Source organism: Barbatula barbatula (assembly GCF_947034865.1).
Source record: "Barbatula barbatula genome assembly, chromosome: 21".
NCBI classification, from domain to species: Eukaryota; Metazoa; Chordata; class Actinopteri; order Cypriniformes; family Nemacheilidae; genus Barbatula; species Barbatula barbatula.
In genome coordinates, this window is record NC_136784.1 from 8680117 (window position 1) to 8699730 (window position 19614).

A 19614-nucleotide genomic window follows, 5' to 3' on the forward strand; every position below is an offset into this window, starting at 1 on the left:
CAGATTCTTGCTTAAAAGGTGAGGTTAAACAAGATTTTAAAAAATGGATGTTTCATGACTGTAGCACCTACAATTATGTCCCATTGTGCTGCAGTTACGGTAGGACATTAACTACAAGTACGTATGTAATCTTGTTTGGCTAACAGGAATAATTGAGAACCATATAAAGAACATCCAATTGTTGGTATTAAAAATAGAGTATTTTGTATGCTAATACTGCTACAGTGGGTACAGGGTTGCACTATATACACTACTAAAAGTACCCAACTTGACTACATAACAAACGTTCCAAGTTCATAAACACAAACAAACCACTAAAATCTCTTGGTTAAGAATGCATAGTTAGAAAAAGATGGTTAAAAATCCCCAAATGTTCAAGTTGAAGCATTATATGGGGATTCTACAGCTGATCGACTGACAACACTCAATACATAATCACTACACATTATGATATGCTTTAGAAGGCAAATACTGTTTACGCTAAAACAGTATACCAAGACGTACACGATATATTGCGCTTCAATTTGAACTATGTTTGGAATTTTTTTTACTCTTATCTAATGTTCCTCTTAAGTTATGCAACAAAAAGCTAACAACCACTTGCCTGTTGGCCCAACCAGTGACTTTACAAAACACCCAAATGGTCTTATAAAAAAGTAACTTTTCTCATTGAAATCAATATGTTAGGCTGTAGAGATAGCATCGGAGTAAAAAACTAAGGTGCATTTGAAATTTGTAAGGAATTTTTACTCCGATCTTGTCGTGTCTTTGTGTACAAAGCGATTGATAGCTGTATCATTCTTAAACACTTCCCCCCCCTCCCTATCCTCTTCCTGTCTTCTTGATAGCATGCGTTGCTAGCTGGAGTGTGGCGACGGTAGTAAACAGTCCAACTTTTAGATCACAAGGCTCTGGAATCTCCAACACAAAACTGGCATACATTTTTTCATGTGGCGAATTGCGAAATTAAAACAGGTGCTTGAACTATGATCACATTTTCCATCCAGGAGTTACCAGATGTGGAAAAAAATGAAAAGCAACCTATGTACCCACCCACCGAAACCTTTGAGTTGTTACAATCACAGCGGACATATAAATGAAAAATGCTCATGGCAGTCAAATAAAAACGTACATGCAAGATAATCTCATCATATAAATGCTTAGAGTCCAAAGATATTAGTACTTTACAGGACAGGATTTGTATGAACAAATATCCATTTAAGAGAATCCTGGCTCAGATCTATGGAGGATGAGAACCAGTCTCATGTAAGTGACGGAGAGCCAGAAAACTGATTGTCACCACAATTCCAACATGCCCACATCCACAATGTTCTTGATTCTGCATTTCTTTTAAAATGTTAAAATTGTCTAAAGTGAGCATGTGATAATGCCCGATCGATCGTGAAGGACAGGTACAGTAGGTTGACTGAGCTCGGCCTAGAACATTGAATGATACCAAGATAAAATTCATATTAGCACACATAAATGAAACAAAACAGGGTAAGTACTTTTGTCCTGAAGTCCCCTTCTTGTCAGTGCACTTGCTTTGCTGATAAATAACTAAGGTGTGGGAACTGCATCCCCCACAATCGCTTAACCTGATCAGTTTTGTCCTTGACTAACACTGACCCATTGGTTTGATGAGTTTGTAAATACTACTGCTTAGTCTCCATCACCAGCCTTGGCTATATAAAACTAATCTGACACACCCCCAATGCACAAGTAACTTTCAGTGTAAAAACTGTTTACATTTTTGGATTGACTATGTAAACATGTTAACCTCTAATTTGACATGCACACGTACAACAGAACAACACACCCTTGCCCACCAAACCAAATAAAAAGAAATTATGGAATACACATCTTACAGTCCTAAAAATTCATGAGAGGATCTTAAAGTGTGTTTAGAACTTTCTACATAGCATTTGGAAACCTAACAGCATTTTTTTTCTATTTGTACCCATTATATAAACAAGGTACCCACACAAAAACGCACACACACACACACAGACCGTGATGTTAAGAGGATGTGGGGCTTGTTTCTGGCTATGTTCAGGCGAAGTACATGGTGCGAAGAGTGTCCTGGTGGATCTGAACAGCTTTGGCTAGGGCCTGTTGATCTCTGCCGTTACTCTGACCTGATGTGTGGCTACCCTCAGCGCTGCAAAGAAAAAAAAGATACACACATCCAATAAAAACTAGTGCCAATTTGTTTTTAATGTAAAGTGAAATCATTCCAAAACGTTTTAACAAATACACATTTCTGGATTTGATATTTAAAGATAGATAACAGGTTTGCTTTAAGGCAAAAGCAAACACGAAGTGACTGTCGAGAACAGCTTAACCTCTGCCATCAGTACCTGTCGTGTTCTTTGTCAACCAAGTGGTAGCGTGCACGGAACGCCACCAGGTGGGCGTAATAAGCAGGTGCGGGAATGGAGACAGAGCGGGTGCAGCGCACGTAGGTGTGGCACAGCTGGTAGGTGAGGACCTGCAGCTCATCAGAGGTGAAATGGTTGTCGTCCCACAGCACGTGATAATGGGAGGGCCTACTGGTTCCCTGTGGAGATTGAGTAATTATGAAAAACTAAACCACAAACTCTCTGACATACAGAAAGGAAATACAGCTAATTAACATGCACTTTCTTTGACTGAAATATTCAATGACCTGAATATTTCAATTCAATTACCTGAATTCCGGCATGACTGCAAAGGTAAAAGTCAAACTCCGATGGATGAGTAATTTTGGTGTCAACTGTGGTGCCAGCAGGAATGTTGCCACTCTTTCCGACCTTGAATACAAAAAGCCCATTTAAAAGGCAAATTTTAAGTGACAATAAATAATAAAAGGCCTCAACAGGAAGCCAGTGTGTCACATACAAGCATACAGAATAAAAATAAAGACAAGAGTGAGACACTTCAGTTCCTGTGACATCACTAACCCGTTCATTTCTGTCCATGCAGAAGAGTCTGGTGTGATGTCTCTTTTGGACAACCACAAAAGTGATGCCAGGCTGGTAATCTTTCTCCAGCTTGATGCAGGCCTCACGGATCGCCAGCAGCTCGTGCTGCAAAACCTATGTGGGCAAGATAGGAGGATGAGGAGTAAGACGTGTACATTACAGGTTGCTGTAAGGATGCAAGGTTTAGACCAGCGGTTCCCAAACTTTTTTTCCTGCGCACCCCCTTCTATGTCCCAACAGGGTTGGCGCACCCCCAATCCCCACTTAAAAAAAAAACGCAACAAAAATTTGTTTTATCGCCATATAAAGACTCATGTTTAATCATGCGCAAAAAAACAAAACACGCATGACAATAACATCAACAAAATTTCAATATAATACAACAAAGCTACGCACAAGCTTCCACTTTTAAGAGGACGAGTGACAGACACAGGTTCAGTAACAGAAAGCACGGTTATTTTCAGCCGCGTAAAAGAAACATTGCAGCAATAGGCCAGGCCTATTAAATGACCGTGGAGCTAGCATCATCATCATCATAACACAACTGTTATGGAAATTAGAATGACGGTACCTTGAATTACATTGCAATGAAGTTACAAACGATCCACAACATTAAAGAGAATAGGCTCCGAAATAAATAAAATAGGCCTAGGCTAAATAAAAACGAGGATCAATCTGAAACTTTTCAAGTGCGACAATAAGAGCAGTGTAGAAACGTAGAAGAAGACAGCTGCGGTCTTCTTCTACGTTTCTATCAAAAACTAATAAATTATAGTTTTTTGTTTAAAATAAAAGCGATTACAAAGGAAATGTTTACTGTTCATGTTTTTTTATTGTATGGAAAAATCCCACTTAAAAAAACAGATCGCCATTACATTTTTCCTCTCGCGCGCCCCCTGGTGGCAGCTCGCGTACCCCTGGGGGTGCGCGCACCACACTTTGGGAATCCCTGGTTTAGACAAATGCTATTCTTGGCCTGTAGCTTACCTGGTTGAATTGCCCCTCGGAGATGCCGTCTCTGTAATAGATGATGCGTGTGGGTTTGAAGCGTGTGGATTTGTAGAACTGGATGAGCAACTCTCTCACCATGGTGGCCAGATCCTGAATTATGTCCTGACGGTGCTGCTGTACTCGCACTGTGGCACAGTATCGGCTTGGGTGGGCATCCATACTGCCCACCACCTAAATGTCAGAAGACACTTGACATTAACATGATATTCTTCTATAGTTGGATGCATAGAGATTTATGAATGTCTTCGACCTAGAACGTAATAGTCTAAATAAAACCACTCTAATTGTGTCAATGCTCATTGGTTTTAGTGAACAGATATTAGTAACATAATTTATTTCATATTTCTTGGTAGAAATCAGATCAGTGGATTGCGAGACTGCAGTCCAGTAATGTGACCCAACCTAAATGTCACAAGTTTGTCTGACTTACAGCAGCAATAGAAGGTTTCTTGCCATCTCCAGCTGGGGGGTGAGTCACATCTGCACCCAGAAAGATGACTGGCTGCTGAAATACTATGGGCCTAAAGAACAAAACAGGGATATAAAACAGCAAAAAAAGTACCTTGCTTTCTAAAACGCAGATAAATCCATAGACAAAGTTATTGAAAATGATTAACTGGTAAATCAAGCCTTTAAGGTTTAAGTAAGTCAAAGTGTTGATGCAAATCAGCCCTTACCTGCCCTGTGGAAGAAGAATGTTGTTCACACCACCCAGTTTGACATTAATCTTGAGGCAGAGGTTGGAAAGGGTCTGAGGTGTGGTTTTCTGGACATTCTTCACCTGGACACACTGTGTGGCCATGCCAAGAACAGTGTCCCCAACACGCTTTACCTCAGCTTTAAGAATTCAAATTTAGATAGTTACAACAAAGAAACAATTATTGCAAGTCTGGCGTAACAGAGAGAGGTTAAATTACCATAAACTGGGGTCTTCCCAGGTAGGATGACCACCACCAACTGTAAGCCCTGGTAAGTGTACTTGAGGTGCTTGAACATGGGCTCCACGCTGTCTGCTCCCTGGGCGTATTTGCAAAAGCATGGCTGGCCCTGAATGGGCATCCCAGCATCACGGGAGATTTTACGAAGCTGGTCTGTAAATGCCCTATGAGAAATGTGAAAAAGAACCTCATGGTCTTATGTAGTAAAAATTTTATTATATAAAAATGTAAAAAACAGGTCTCAAACATATACTTAGAGAGAAATACAACTATTCAGGTTAAAGCATTTACTTTAGAAGGAGTTCTGTACACTGCCTCTGTGGGGCAAAGCAGGCGATGGCCCACACTTTGATCTCAATTCCTGTGTGGAACTGCTTGTTTCTCATGTCCCACACACCTTGGACTGGAGTTGCTATTGCTTTGTTCTGAAATACAAAACAGACATATTCAATTGACGAAGATGTAAAAAGTGGTACTAAATATATATATATACAACAGATTATGATTTTTGCTGTCATGACCAATAATCTGTGAAAATGCAATATAATCAAATGGCAAAACTAAGACAGGTTCCTACCCTTCCTCCATAGAGAATTGAAGGTGCCTGAAGAACCCGTCCATTGACCTCAGTCATCTCGTCTCTGACCATGACTCCAAACTCACGCACATAAGGATCTGTGTTGAAGTTGGCACTTCTCATCTGTCACAAAACGAAAAACACTCATGAAAAATGTTCACCGGGGTTGTTGTCGATATTCTCAAAACGCAAACAAGTTGTATAGATGTGCCTACCAGTTTGCTTATCTCATCTTGACGGTCAGGTGCAGACCTGGCTGTGGCACGTATCATAGTGGAGGTCTGATTGTCTGTCAGTTTCTTGATGCATCTCTGTCCAGCAACTATGTTACAGACCTGAAGAGAAAAGGACAGTACCGTTCAGAAAAAGACACCAGAAACACAGCAACAACAAAAATAAAGGTCTTGACAAACCTCTAGGGGAAGGTAGGTGTGCTTCTGCTCCTGGCCAACTTGTAAACATGGGAGATGTGGGTATCGCAGCACCAGTTTGTATTTATCCTTGAAGTACTGTGCGACAGTGCATTCGATGGTCTGACCATTCTCCTGCTGCAAGGGAAACCTGAAGACAAATAGATACAAATATTGAAACAGTAAAATAAGGTTCTTTAAATTGTTTTGCCATGATCACACGTTCATAAAAACACCATGACATTCATAAAAAAATAAGTAAAACTCTTTTTCAAGGGAGTTCAAATGTAACTTGCAACTCTTACGTCTGATGGCTGGCTGGTCTTCTGGTCACATTACACACCCTATATTTCCTCTTCATCTGTCCACAGTGAGTGATCTCCACCTTCAAGCCTGATATGTTAAACAAACACAGAGTTCAAATAAACAAAGCTACAGGCAACCGATGGACGTGACACTTATCACTGTAATGAGTAATCACCCTTAATCTCCTTAGTAAACTTCACTCTCTGGGAGTCTGTTAAGGGCTTCTGTTGCTCTTCGATACTTTTAAAATCCAATACCTCACACATGAACTCAATCACAGGTTGAGCTTTGTAGAACGCAGTGGCAGACACTAAAGAAACACATTTCATAAAACAAAACATTAGCAGAAGTTCAAGAAAGGTTCCTAAATCCAGCAGATGTAACTGCGTACGAACCATCAATGTTTAGCATCATTTTCCAGAGGGATGGTCGAACAGACTGGTGGAAGCCGAACCAAACTTCTCTTCCACCTCCTAGGGGGTTAGAGCAACCCTCGGAGGGAGTGAAAAATGAACGTCCAACTGGGGTGTACCTGCGGACACGGATAACAATAAAAAGTATTATGGAGCTAGATTTAGAAACATGGGGTTGTTGTATGCAGAAGGATAAAGTATCAGGTCCCCTAAAGGTAGAGGATAAATAATTTAGATCTTGGGGTCAAGATGACAAACCCACTAACCTCATAGAGGGCAAATGTCTCATGACAACATCCAGAGCCTGAATGGTCTCAAAGGGAATATTTGGCAGCCGTCCAGACAATGCTTCTTGTAGAGCTTGCAGACTCACACAGGACACCCACTTGATAGCTACTTTAAAGCTTCTGTCTTTTCCCTCACCTGGAATTGTGACCTCCAGCTCCACCTAGAGGAAATCAGAAATAGTATGTGTAACTTAAGGCACTGCTAAAAAGCATAAACCTATCACATTTAAACAAAGCTTTGAGTAATGTGAAAGAATATGACCGACTCCAACATTTTACAAGTGCATACTTTGTCTCTTCCAATGGGTAAAGGCATGGCAGTGTAGAGATTCTTCCTCCCATCATACACAGGTTTTCGATCGCCAAAGATCTGCGTTTTAAAGTGCTGGACCATGTGCTCAACAATTTCACTACAAAAGAAAAACCAATCAGAGATAAGAAATGCTCTTCCATTTAATCAGCTAAAGCTGAAATGTTAGGTTTTATATAAAATGTGTTTACCGGTTAACTCTCCGTGGGCATTTCTCAGGCTTGATGTCTACGTCATAATGGTACACTTCCAAATTGGGTATTTCCATTTCAAAAAAGTTGGCCTGAAGCTTGATTGTCCTACCCATCGTGCCAAAGTCTGGCCTTTGAGGCGGTTTGAAGACATATTCTGGTGCTATAGGAGACAGGGGAGCTGCAGGGCAGATATAATAAATAAAATGTCTCTTTTTAGTATCACAACACATAAGTACAGCTTCAAGTATATCACAAGAAAAATAAAATAAGGTTGTAAGATATTCAGTAAGGGAATATTTTCAATAACACTAGATTGAAAATTACTCCATTACACCAATGATTTCCTTTCATATATTTGCTCAGTCAACATAAAGATCATTTTGGGCAAAATATCTTAACCTTGTTTTATTATTTGACCTAAGTCAGACAGAATGAAACCTGAACATTGAGGTAACAATACTTAAAGCTGGAGGACCACCAAATAAACTCAAGCATCCACACATTATGTAACCCTTTACAGACGTTTAAGTGGCAACAAACAAACTTTGTGTGGTATATAACTGCCGAGTAGATTTAATTTAATTTGATAACATTAATATGCAATAAAATGTTAATATGTAAAGTAAAATAGATTAAATATAAAATAAATAGTTATAATACAAATAAACAGACCAGAATTTAACTTCAGGCCAGGCACGTGCATCCCATGAAAACATCTATCTTTACCCTTCTATGGATTTACAGAACCTCATCAACATAAGTACCTAACCCATTCAACAACTAAAAAGCTGAACATAAAGCAATACTGACATATTTGATGAATCATCCATCCGTTTTACAAAACTCTCAATAGCTAAATGTTTCAAAACATAAATGCTTTTAAAAGAAACCTTTAGGTAAACACTTAAAGGTTACTAAAACACAGCTAGGTTACAGTACTGTAAATATTCCCTTGGCTTTCAACAGGTTAGCTTAGTCTGGGCCACTTACCAGAAACATCTGACCCCGGGGACTGATGTCCCTGACTGGGCTCAGGAGCTATAAAATACAGCAACAGTTTTATTTCAAACAGATCTCGAAATGAGTGATAAAGATAAATAAAATATGCAATAATTTACATAATGAAATACAATTTATGATCAGATTAAAACGGTCAATTAAGTGAAGATCCATACATTTAAGAAGGGACTGTTTACAAATGTCTAATGTTCTATATTGTGTTACAGAGGTTGTACAGATTTCCAAAAAGAAATTATGCAACTTTGTTAAACATATTGTGCATATTCATTCAATGAGAAACTCTAAGAGTCTCTATGTATCTGATGTACTTTGCTGAAAGATTCCCTGAACTGTCCCAGCCCATCTTATCAACCCTGAAAACACATCACTGCAGGAAGATACTGGGGACGTGGACCCATCCCACTGGGCTGCAGGCCTTATCACAATCACCATACAAACAACTCAACAACCTGCCAAAGTCCCAAACATCATGTAAATTAACTGAAGAAGCTTCATTTCATGAAGCACCACACGAGGACACGTTAGAACAAATAAAATCTTCATTAAACTATAATACTACTTCAAAACTGTACTTAACATCAACTCTCAGCTCATAACTTTGCATCTGATGTTTAGAGAACCCCCCCCACACACACCAGTCAACCAAGAATTAGGAACAGCTGCTGCATTTCTATATACTTCTAAGTAAATAAAATAATGTAACAAATCGACAGCAACAAGTTACATTAGAATAAATAACAACAACGTTAGACTAAATATTAGTTAGCACGTCCCAGTACCAGGCGAGCTGGCTAAGTCAAACAGGTAGCAAACTGCCAACGTTAAAACGCTTAAAATAAGCACGTAAATATCAGATAAACTACTTAAATACCCCTAACTGTGAGATCGTAACAACATGTTCAATATAAACACCGGCATGCATGCCAGAATTCAACCAGCTGATGCTGAATTCAAAAGCCAGGTCAACAAGCTTAGCTAGCTGGCTAACAATAACATTGGGCCTACAAAACAAATACTTGACATACATGTGAAAGCAACCCTTTAACAATATAAACAAAACGTTCTTGTAAAACAAGCACCACGCACAACCAAGAACCAGTCAAATATAGTTTTTACTTCCAGATATAATACCTAACTCGTTCGCCTAGCAATTCGTCGATAGCACGCACGCTAACCATAATAATACTCACCACCAGCTGCTCCAGTGGGAAACATTTTGATCTCTTTCTGCACCAAAATTCAATCGCACGCCGACTCTTTCTGGTCTTCCGGTGCCACGTAACGCATGCGGTGACGGGAACTACGATTTCTACTTTAAAACAGCATTGGTATTAAGATGAAAAGAGAGATTAAAGGGAGCGGTGAGTTAGCGGAGCACGAGAGCTCTCAGATGCCCCATACCATCCCCCATCACAGTACGAGCGCCTATTTACCCCACGCTCACACAGGCGCAATGTTTCAAAACTCAGGGGCAACAAACCAGACTTATCCGCGATGTTTCTAAGCGTCTCTGTCGTTATTTATTTTCATTCAGTATTGACGCGTTTGTTGCCGGTTAATAGAACATTGGATTTAATTGAGTACATAATCTAACCAGACTGCTGGTCATCTTGCGTCATTTCCGTTTTTTTAAACGGTTTGGGCGCATTACTAATACGGATGTGCTGTTTTAGAATTATCCGCTTACTCGGCATACAATATCATTAATGCATGGAAATGTTCACTTTTTTCTAGTTTTTTTTATTTATTTCTAACATAAGTGGGCGTTCAAGCTCAGAAACTTTTGGGAAAAGCAGACATAGCGTCACTTGAATGGAGGCGGTTGTCACATGTTGCAAAAAAACAATTAAAATAAGATTATTTATAAAATAAGATTAGATGTATGTTATTGTGTTTAAGGGTATATTCTTTTTCTTGTTGCTGTTCAGAGATTAAAGATTGTGAAAGTGTGGGCTTAGTTCAGCACGTTTGGACCTGACAGTCACCGGAAGGGTGCATTAAAGTTCTGCTTTTTAATGAGCGATGTATGCTGGTTCGGGAAATAAAGCCTTTCTCCGTCAGAAAATAATCTACGACATTGGTTAAAGGCCTTTCAAACTGAGCCCAGACGTGCTTTTGAGCATTTTTTTATGCATTTATGAAACTTAAAATCTGCCCTTATGTATATACAACACGCTTGACCACCATTTATTGAATAGGTATGTTCATTATGGCCTACCTCCACTTGGTGGCACCATTTCACCACTATTGCCGTTTTTCATAAATAGCTGTTGATCTGTGCTTTGCAATAATATAACCTTACCAAACATTCAAAATCATTTTTTTAAACGGTTTTGTACAATTATATTGATATAATGATTATATTGATATAATTGTTATCACCAATAGTTACTTAATAAATGTAATCTCTAGGCACACATGAACACACGGATGACAGATTCGGGCTATAATAAAAAACTAATGTAATTATAAATAATGATAAATATGTTAAAGACTGATCTCGAATATGGTAGCTTACTACAGAAAGCATACATCAGTTTGATATTTAAAGGCATTCAATTTAACCCAAATTCGTTGGAAGTGTAACAGGACTCATTTGTTTTTGTAAACAAAATAATATCTGGAAATTTAACAGGATCTGCGTCTTTGGGGGTATTTTGTAGTAAACATTCAGGCATCAGATATTGCCTCTTATGAAAGATTGATTAACATTGCTTATTAGAACTAGAGCATTAAAAAGACTAAAGTCTCAGCTAAAGAGTGACTTGTATAAATAATAATAAATGTCCATTTAATTGTGTTTGTAAACATACCATAAATACCTGTCTAAGTTTGTGATCTCCTGAAAACTGGTTGAACGAGTTGGGGAGTAACTCCCGTCTGCTGTGCTCCTTGGCCAATGGCACTGGATCCTCCCTGCAGTGCGTAACAGAGCAATTTAGGATTTAACCAAGTCTTTGCTGCGGGGTTTAAATCAGTCTTCAAGAGAGACGCTTGACGCTTGCACACACAATGTTAGTGTAGAGTCGGGACCCCTATAGAGCTAGACTGCCTTTTTTACGTGATCTCAGCCATTGTGCTTTTCCAAACTATGACTGGAGTATTCGACAGAAGGATTCCGAGTATTAAACCAGCAGATTTTCAAAACCCCTTTCAGCTCTCTACGATGCATCACCCATCTCAGGAATCGCCAACCCTACCAGAGTCGACAGCCACGGATTCTGGCTATTACAGCCCTGCTGGAGGACTTCATCATGGCTATTGTTCACCAAATTCGGGCTCGTATGGGAAACCTCTTAATACCTATCAGTACCAATACCACGGAGTCAATGGATCTTCTGGAAATTACCCTGCAAAGTCCTACCCTGATTACGGCTCATACTCTACAGCATATCATCAATATGCGGGAACATATAACAGGGTGCAGTCACAACCGAGTCCGCAAGGTTAGTTGTTATTTTTGTTATTAAATATAAACATAGCAAGCACAATTATTAGTATTATTATAGATGTTGTTGAAAGTTGAATCGAATTGTGTTGATGTAGCTACTACTTGATGTTTTTATTAAGGTCTGTGTTTTGTAACAAAATTAGACCTAGTAGATCTACGTTGCACTTATTGAGATTTATTTCATGCTATGTGTAACAAATTCTAAAAATAATATTTTTATAATAAAAAAGTTTTTTTCTAAACAACAAATATCGAAGAATGCTTGTAGTGATTTATGAAATGATTTCACAGTGTCCTTTATACAAAGCAACATTTTTATGACATGAATCACGACTAAATGCAAGCAAGAATTTTTCCGTCTATTTATCTAATTTCCTCTCACGCAGCAGAAAAAGAAACAGCCGAGCCTGAAGTGAGGATGGTCAACGGAAAACCCAAGAAAGTGCGAAAGCCACGCACGATCTATTCCAGTTTTCAGCTCGCTGCTCTGCAGAGACGGTTTCAGAACACGCAATACCTCGCGCTTCCAGAGAGAGCCGAGCTCGCTGCGTCACTAGGACTCACACAGACACAGGTTCGAAAACTTGTCATTTCGATTTGCATTTTTAACATAATACTTTAAAATTAAAAGAATACATTTGTTTATTTGTTATATATATATATATGTTATATGTTATATATTGTTATATAAGTGAGGTGCATTTGTGGAAAAGACAATTAACGTTTGTTATTATTGTTATTATTCAACATTGTACAAATATAATTACTATATATATATATAGCAGGTGCATTGTCTATTTCTTTTCTATTAAATTAAATGACATCTGTAACTCATCTAGCGTTCATTTCTACAGGTGAAAATCTGGTTCCAAAATAAAAGATCGAAACTAAAGAAGATCATGAAAAACGGCGAGTTGCCACCAGAGCACAGCCCCAGCTCCAGTGACCCGATGGCGTGTAACTCACCGCAGTCTCCCGCGGTGTGGGACTCACAGGGTCCCCAGAGACCTCACCATCAGCCGCAAAATATTAACACAGCGGCATCCGCGTTTATGGACAACAACAGCTCTCCGTGGTATTCTTCCACCGGGGCGATGAATTCTCACCTTCAGGCACCCGGCACGTTACAACACTCGTTGGCACTCGGATCAGGAACGTTGTACTGAACTTTGTATATTATTTTGTTGTATATCGGACTGGTGTTAACAATTTTTGAGGAATATGCAATGTATTATTATGGCAGTCATAGAAGACCGTGTAATATGTGTAAATGTGTGCATGTAATTTATTGCATTTGGAAGACTTATTAAATGTTTTAAATGGACAATATGGACCCGAACAATTTCAATGGTGCCTTGAATTTTCACCTCAGCGCGTGCATCCAACGATGTGGCAAAAAACGGACCCAAAATAAATGCTTTTTATTAAATTAGCAAATATTTTGTATTTTTTAAGTTAAATTTGCACCGATTTGTAGCTCTAGATCTCAGTGCTAACACGATGTTTGCTTGACTTTTCTATCACTGGGGCTATGGGAAGGCCACTTTATTATTATAGTGCATGGCATCGGATTGTTGTTTTAAAGAAAACAATGCCATTATTTTAAAAATAGGACCATGGGTCGCTGTCTAAGCAATTAATAATTAAATGGCGAAGAAAATAAAAATATTTCCGTCTTGTTTAAAATGCTGTAAAATTACCAATTAGTAGAATTACAATTCAATGAACATTTAACCTTATCACAAAATGCATTATTATTATTATAACTATTATTATTAGGCTTATTATTAATTTAAACGGCCAATTCCAAACAGTTATTAAAGTTATTAAAACTTAATATCTAAAAGATTTAAAATTCATATGGTTACAAACAATGTTCTCCCTTGCTGTCTCTCAAATCTTCACATCAGAAAACGAAGGGACGGCACGGAGGCAGTCTACATGTCTGTGGGGACAAAGCAGTCTTGCCGACCACAGCCCAACCCTGACAGATCCTCCTCCTTAAAAATGCTTTAAACCAGTGCTTACATTGCTATAGTGTACTGCCACGATACATTTTGAAAGCAAGCCACCGCATCACGTCTTGAATTCAAGTTTCTTTGAAGATTACACATGTAGGCCTATAGTCTTAAAAAACTAAACGGTTTAAAGAATATATAGCCTATTATGTCGTCTAATAATATTTAACATCCTCGTCGATGGACTCATAATAAAATGGCTCTGGGCGTGAAAATATATGGATACGTTTTGGTCCACGGCTCATGCGCAATAATATTACATTCGGTCTGTTGGATTATTTCCATAGTTCCTGAACAAACCATACGGCTTGTCATGTTTACTAAAATTTGGTTACAATTACAACAATTAGACAACGACATAAATGTTTGTTGGCTTTAATTGTGAGACCAGACAGAAACCAGCTCAGTGACAAATATGCCCAACCCATTGCATGATCATGAGTACATCTACGTAATATTAATCATTTTGTCGCCCCCCCACACACACAAACATACAGGCATGGCGTACACATGCAGAAACCCCAACACACCATCTTTCTCTCTTTTTATTACACACACAAAACAGTTATATCCCATGCCATTATATTGAGAGGCTTGTTAAATTCCAACTGAACATTTTCCACTCAACGAATTCTCTGCAAACCGTGTATAAATAATGACAGTTAGCTTTACTGGACACCCTCAACTGTAACACTCAACAATAATTATACTTCCACCAGGATTAGCTCCATTATCATAATCTGGACATTTACAATTATCTATAATTTGCAAAGATGCGCCTGGTTCTTGATTGCAGAAGGTTTTTTCCTGGCTCACCATCACTAAACAGTGACAGTAATAACGGCTAATTTTGCAGGCAATATATAAGAGGTGTCGGGGTGTGCAAACACTTTCACACCTGGATTTGCTTACTCAACAGAGGACCGTTCGCATGGACAACAGTTTCTTTATTGAAATATTAAAGCCAGAGGTTTAGATCCACGCCGAAGAAAGAGTTTAGCGACGGTAAGTGTTGTTCTATAACCAGGTTGTTTTGCTGTTGATCGATCAGGCGTGTTGATGGGTGGGATTAACTGTTGAGGAAATTTGTATTATTATTAAATGCTTCGAAGGACACTGATTCTTTTGCATAAATTGTAAACCAGTGAATTGTTTTTATTGGGGATTTATCACAAGTCGCTTTTTTCTCTCTCACTGCATGTCCTCTCTCTCCCCCACACACACGTACGCACGCACACAACAGACACACATTCACATACGAACTGTGTACTCAATGCTAACGTGCTCCTACATATTTAGCGCTGTATCTCAGTAGACTAGCTTTGTGCCGGTATCCGCGACTGTCTATCTGCCATTTCCAGCCGTTCGAAACAAATTTCATTTTGCTGACATGCTTCCATGGACAATTTATCTCACAATAATTTTATGTTTTATGTTCCAAAAGCAGGGTATATTCTGTTGACATTGCTGCGTGCATATTGCTAAACCATAAACTAACAAATAGGCCTATGTTTTTGAATTTTTCGTGATATATGTTCCTATAGGGAGATCAAACATAAATGAACAATTCCAATCCGTTGATGAGGGATTCTTTTTAGAAAATCAAGCCCCATTCTCTGCGTCTGGGGCATCCACGATTTGACAGCTGCAGGGGCTTCTCGTCTCTTCTATTCAACGTTGCAATTTTAGATAATATCCCAAGCGTTCACTCTTCTCAGCAATTTGTACATGAATAACCGAATAATTTCATCTTTTGTTTCGTCTTTGCCACTTCAAATCCAAATAAAGATGCCTTTTAGTATTAAAAGTGGTAGAAAATTACAGGTAATTATCTTTGACGGTAAAAACGCTGTAATCAGCGGGCTACATCAAAAATTACCCTAATTATGTCTGCATTTATGAGAATGGAAAAAAACCCTCTTGGATAAAACCCATAAATTGTCCCAAATATCTCCTTCATATTGAACGAGACTGCAGCTGGATGCTTTGTTCAGGATCGATCCTGTGGCGAAAGGCATTCAGCCTCTCGCAGATCAAGGCAGAGAGAAAGGGGAAAAACATTTTGTCAATACCTTAATAATTGAGCTAGAGAATGACAAGATGGACAAGATGCGGCTCTATTCTGTAGGAAAAACATTGAGAAACGACAAACTCGGGTAAGCTGTCTTGTTATTGCTTTAAAAATATTTCCATAACCCGTAGCTGAACGTTATAAAATGTATATTTTATCTACATGCAACATGGATTCGATCATTTACATCTCTGTGCGAAATGCAGGTCTTTTGTGAATACTATTTGTATCTTATGGAAATATTTGAATGCTTAAAATGGACTCAAATTCAGTGTTATCTTGGATTTCAATTGACATGTCTACCGTTTCTCCAAATAATGAAAGGCACGACACGTTACTTGAAGTCATGGTTTACTCCATTTATGACAAAACATATAAAGTTTTCAACAGCTAAAATCGTACAGTATATTTACAACCAAAATGCTTTCATGATCAGAAACATCTACGCAGGTTTGAGTTTGTTTTCAAACACGACTCAAACAGCGTGCATGTGTGCGTGACAACGTTACAGTTCCTGTCCAAATTTCACGTTGGAGATGTGTGTGTTTTACAAGTCAAACTGCGATTTAAAAGCAATCCTTTTTAGCTGCTAACGATGAGTTCATACAGTTAGCTCCACGTTCGCTAAATCTGAGGTCTTCCTTCTTCAAATTCTTCCCTTAATAGTACAGTTCTCTATCAGGGATTTTAAATTGTCGACAATGTACGTCCTAGCGCACGTGAATCGATTACCATATGCGCACGTGAACAGGTCGAAAACAGGATGTCAACTTCAAGGCGTTTGGCCTAAAACACACTTGTCAGCCTATCTCTGCATGGCGTCCTGGTGTGGCGAGGAGTACCAGTGCGAGTAGCCGGGCATATAGCTATTAGCAGACATGTTTACTCCTTTGGAGGAGGCCGAGACGTCCCAGATTGGAGGAATGGCTGGAGAGCGCGGGGACAGGCCGATGGAGCCGGGTAGAGGGTCACTCTCATGAGGGTTACCGCCTTGTTTCAACAACTTCTTGAATTTAGACCTTTTGTTTTGAAACCATATCTTTACCTGAAAAACAAAAAATTTGATTGCTTTATTGGAATACGAAATAGCAGTATTCATTACTATAATAGCAGTACTCAAATACTAGCAATATTACATTTATTTATGATGGTGGATTTATTCTTTACAATAAAAACAGCTCAATAATTAATAACAATAAAATATTTGAATATGAACACAGTATACGACACATCAATCAAAACGTGTATTAATCTTTATATTTCCAAAATGAAGTAAAGACAGACTGTCACCTGTGTCTGTGTGAGACCGAGAGACGCAGCCAGCTCCGCGCGCTCCGGTAACGCCAGGTACTGAGTCTGCTGGAATCGGTGATTTAATGCTTGAAGCTGCAAACTGGAATAAATCGTCCTTGGTTTTCTGATCTTCTTGCCCTTTCCGTTGAAACGTATTTCCCCATTTTCAATCACTGTTGTTTTCTGCTGTTCTGAAAAGACCAGCGTTTCGTGAATACTCCAAAAGAAAACATGAAATACTGCATAAGGAATTCTAAATTGAAAATAGCATTTTATTAAATGACCCACAAATACGCAATGCCTAATACATCTGTGGTGTTTAACCCCTTTTTCAAAGCTCTCTATAACATCATTACATTGTCATATTTAGGAAATTGCATGTAGTGACATGACGAGACAGAGACAATTAGATGCTAATTATAATTTGCAGTGGTGGGTAGAATCACTGGCGGAACGATAAATCATTTTGAGGAGAACACCGTTATTGCACACAAAGGCGAAATCACTGACAATCTGAAGCAAAACTACGAGAACAAAGGGCGCACCGAGTGGTTTGTAATAATTCCTTCTTTTAAATGGACTATTCCGACATTTAGTAATAATGGTAAATAATGCAGGAAACGTCAAATGTGCGCGTAAATATTTGTAAACCGCGTATTGCAACCAGGAAGAGTTTTGAATAGCTTACCTGTGGCGTCTAACCTGGTCTGTGCTCCGGTGGCGTTATTGTGGTAGGACGGCAGGTATGGACTGTGGTGGGGATGGCTGACATAGGAGTAAGGTATAGACCTGTTGTAGGAGTTCGAGCCAGAGTACGGAGAGTTGTCGTGCTGATGATGATGAGACCCGGAATGGAGACAGTGAAGCGGATAATGGCTCGCGGCCATCGACGGGGAGCTCTGTTGTGAGTGCGATTGCTGTCCAAACTCCATGAAAGCAGATTTCGACGAGTCTTGAGCCTCCAGACCGTCAGCCATCGTAGTCATGGTCATCATCAAATTTTCTGCTTTGAGAGCACTTCCCCCTATCCCTGAAGTCCAAATGAGTCCTTTCGTTGTGCTTGTTTCTTTCTCTCCTCGGTTAGGAGTTATTGCGTTATTACCTCCACGATTTATCCGCGTTTTTGTCCTGTAATTCTCACGCGGTATGGTGGAAGGTGGGCTTGAGTAAAGGCAGAGATTTTAAGGTGGATTCTGTTAAATTTGAGTCCTTGCTTCCAGACTTGATGCAGCCACTACAAGTAAAATGGTTTGTCTCCAAAGGGCAGCGCCTTCCGATTGGTCATTCAACCTAACGTCATCAGTTCTCTGCGTTAGCTGAGACTTCACAGCGAGTTAACCTACCTTAACAGCTCCCACCGTAGCCATAACCATGTGGAGAATAATAATGCCGGGGTATCCCTTTGATATTCACAAAATTCAGAAATACGCCTCCTGATACAATGCCATACGAGTAATTAATCGTAATAAGTCAACAACCGAAGGCAACCGTGAAAATTGACAAATCGAATCGTTGCATAAGAATACGAATATATACTAGATTTTCACGGTCATGTTACAATAGAATGATACATGTACACATGCATTTAAAATAACGCACTATAGCCGAATAGAAATGCACCACACTAAATCTAAAAAAAAAACCCGAATACAAATATTTTGTAAAACCGTGCGATGTGATGATAATAAAAGCTTATAAAAGTGGACACTTGTCTGAGAGTACAGGATTCGCATGTATTAATAAATAGCTTTAAACACCCCAGATATGGTCTGGTTTAATTAAGCCCCAGTCACTAAAAGGCCCGGGTTAGTGACAGTTCTTCCTTGTAGTAATCAGGAGCCAGTCACAGCTGAAAATATATGCAAATTACGAGTGCAGTTTGTGGTTTGGCAAATCCCGATCACATTATAAACCGCGATGTAAATATACCCCACAAGCAACGTTTATTCATTCTCATTTCACCAAGTTTTTATTTTATAGACAACGCGTTTCTTCACGATGTGGCATAAATTTGCTTTAAACGGCCATGAAAAAACAATTATGGTCGCAATCAGTTAAACCCAAATCCTCTTTGATTATTCGTTAGACCGTATTCAGAACGCCGCTATAAAATTAAGAACAATTCGCCTGTAATGATTATGGACCTTGTTTATTTTGGGAGGTGGATTAAAAGTGGATATAGCATAAATTATCCTCTAATTATACACCAGTGTCGCCTCAATTATCCTCTTATCAAAAATGGTAGCCCTAAATGCAGCATTTAGTTTCAATTTTCTCCCTTTCTGTAACAAGAACTGCGTACCTTGCTATTATTACCAGGGATGTTATTTACTTTGCCGGATTTAAGAGTGC

General features: G+C 39.0%; 3 protein-coding genes across 3 annotated transcripts; 1 reads left to right on the forward strand and 2 right to left on the reverse strand.

The window, feature by feature from the left end:
- Window positions 1-1908: 1908 nt before the first annotated feature.
- ago2 (argonaute RISC catalytic component 2) lies at window positions 1909-10029 on the reverse strand. The gene is made up of 20 exons (XM_079484437.1): window positions 9620-10029; window positions 8400-8447; window positions 7407-7587; window positions 7195-7315; window positions 6885-7066; window positions 6601-6737; window positions 6381-6515; window positions 6205-6292; window positions 5903-6050; window positions 5705-5824; window positions 5490-5612; window positions 5204-5337; window positions 4892-5076; window positions 4652-4811; window positions 4405-4495; window positions 3951-4145; window positions 2943-3077; window positions 2691-2792; window positions 2361-2560; window positions 1909-2161 (listed from the first exon to the last, which is right to left on the reverse strand). Exons 1-20 carry the CDS (start codon window positions 9642-9644, stop codon window positions 2053-2055), a joined length of 2619 nt encoding a protein of 872 aa, XP_079340563.1. The 5' UTR covers window positions 9645-10029; the 3' UTR covers window positions 1909-2052.
- Window positions 10030-11400: 1371 nt separating this feature from the next.
- dlx5a (distal-less homeobox 5a) lies at window positions 11401-13314 on the forward strand. The gene is made up of 3 exons (XM_079485547.1): window positions 11401-11875; window positions 12267-12454; window positions 12735-13314. Exons 1-3 carry the CDS (start codon window positions 11521-11523, stop codon window positions 13044-13046), a joined length of 855 nt encoding a protein of 284 aa, XP_079341673.1. The 5' UTR covers window positions 11401-11520; the 3' UTR covers window positions 13047-13314.
- Window positions 13315-16305: 2991 nt separating this feature from the next.
- On the reverse strand, window positions 16306-18644 carry dlx6a (distal-less homeobox 6a). Its single transcript, XM_079485363.1, has 3 exons — window positions 17951-18644; window positions 17260-17453; window positions 16306-17014 (listed from the first exon to the last, which is right to left on the reverse strand). The coding sequence occupies exons 1-3, from the start codon at window positions 18255-18257 to the stop codon at window positions 16775-16777; spliced, it is 741 nt and encodes a 246-aa protein (XP_079341489.1). The 5' UTR covers window positions 18258-18644; the 3' UTR covers window positions 16306-16774.
- Between the last annotated feature and the right edge of the window lie 970 nt (window positions 18645-19614).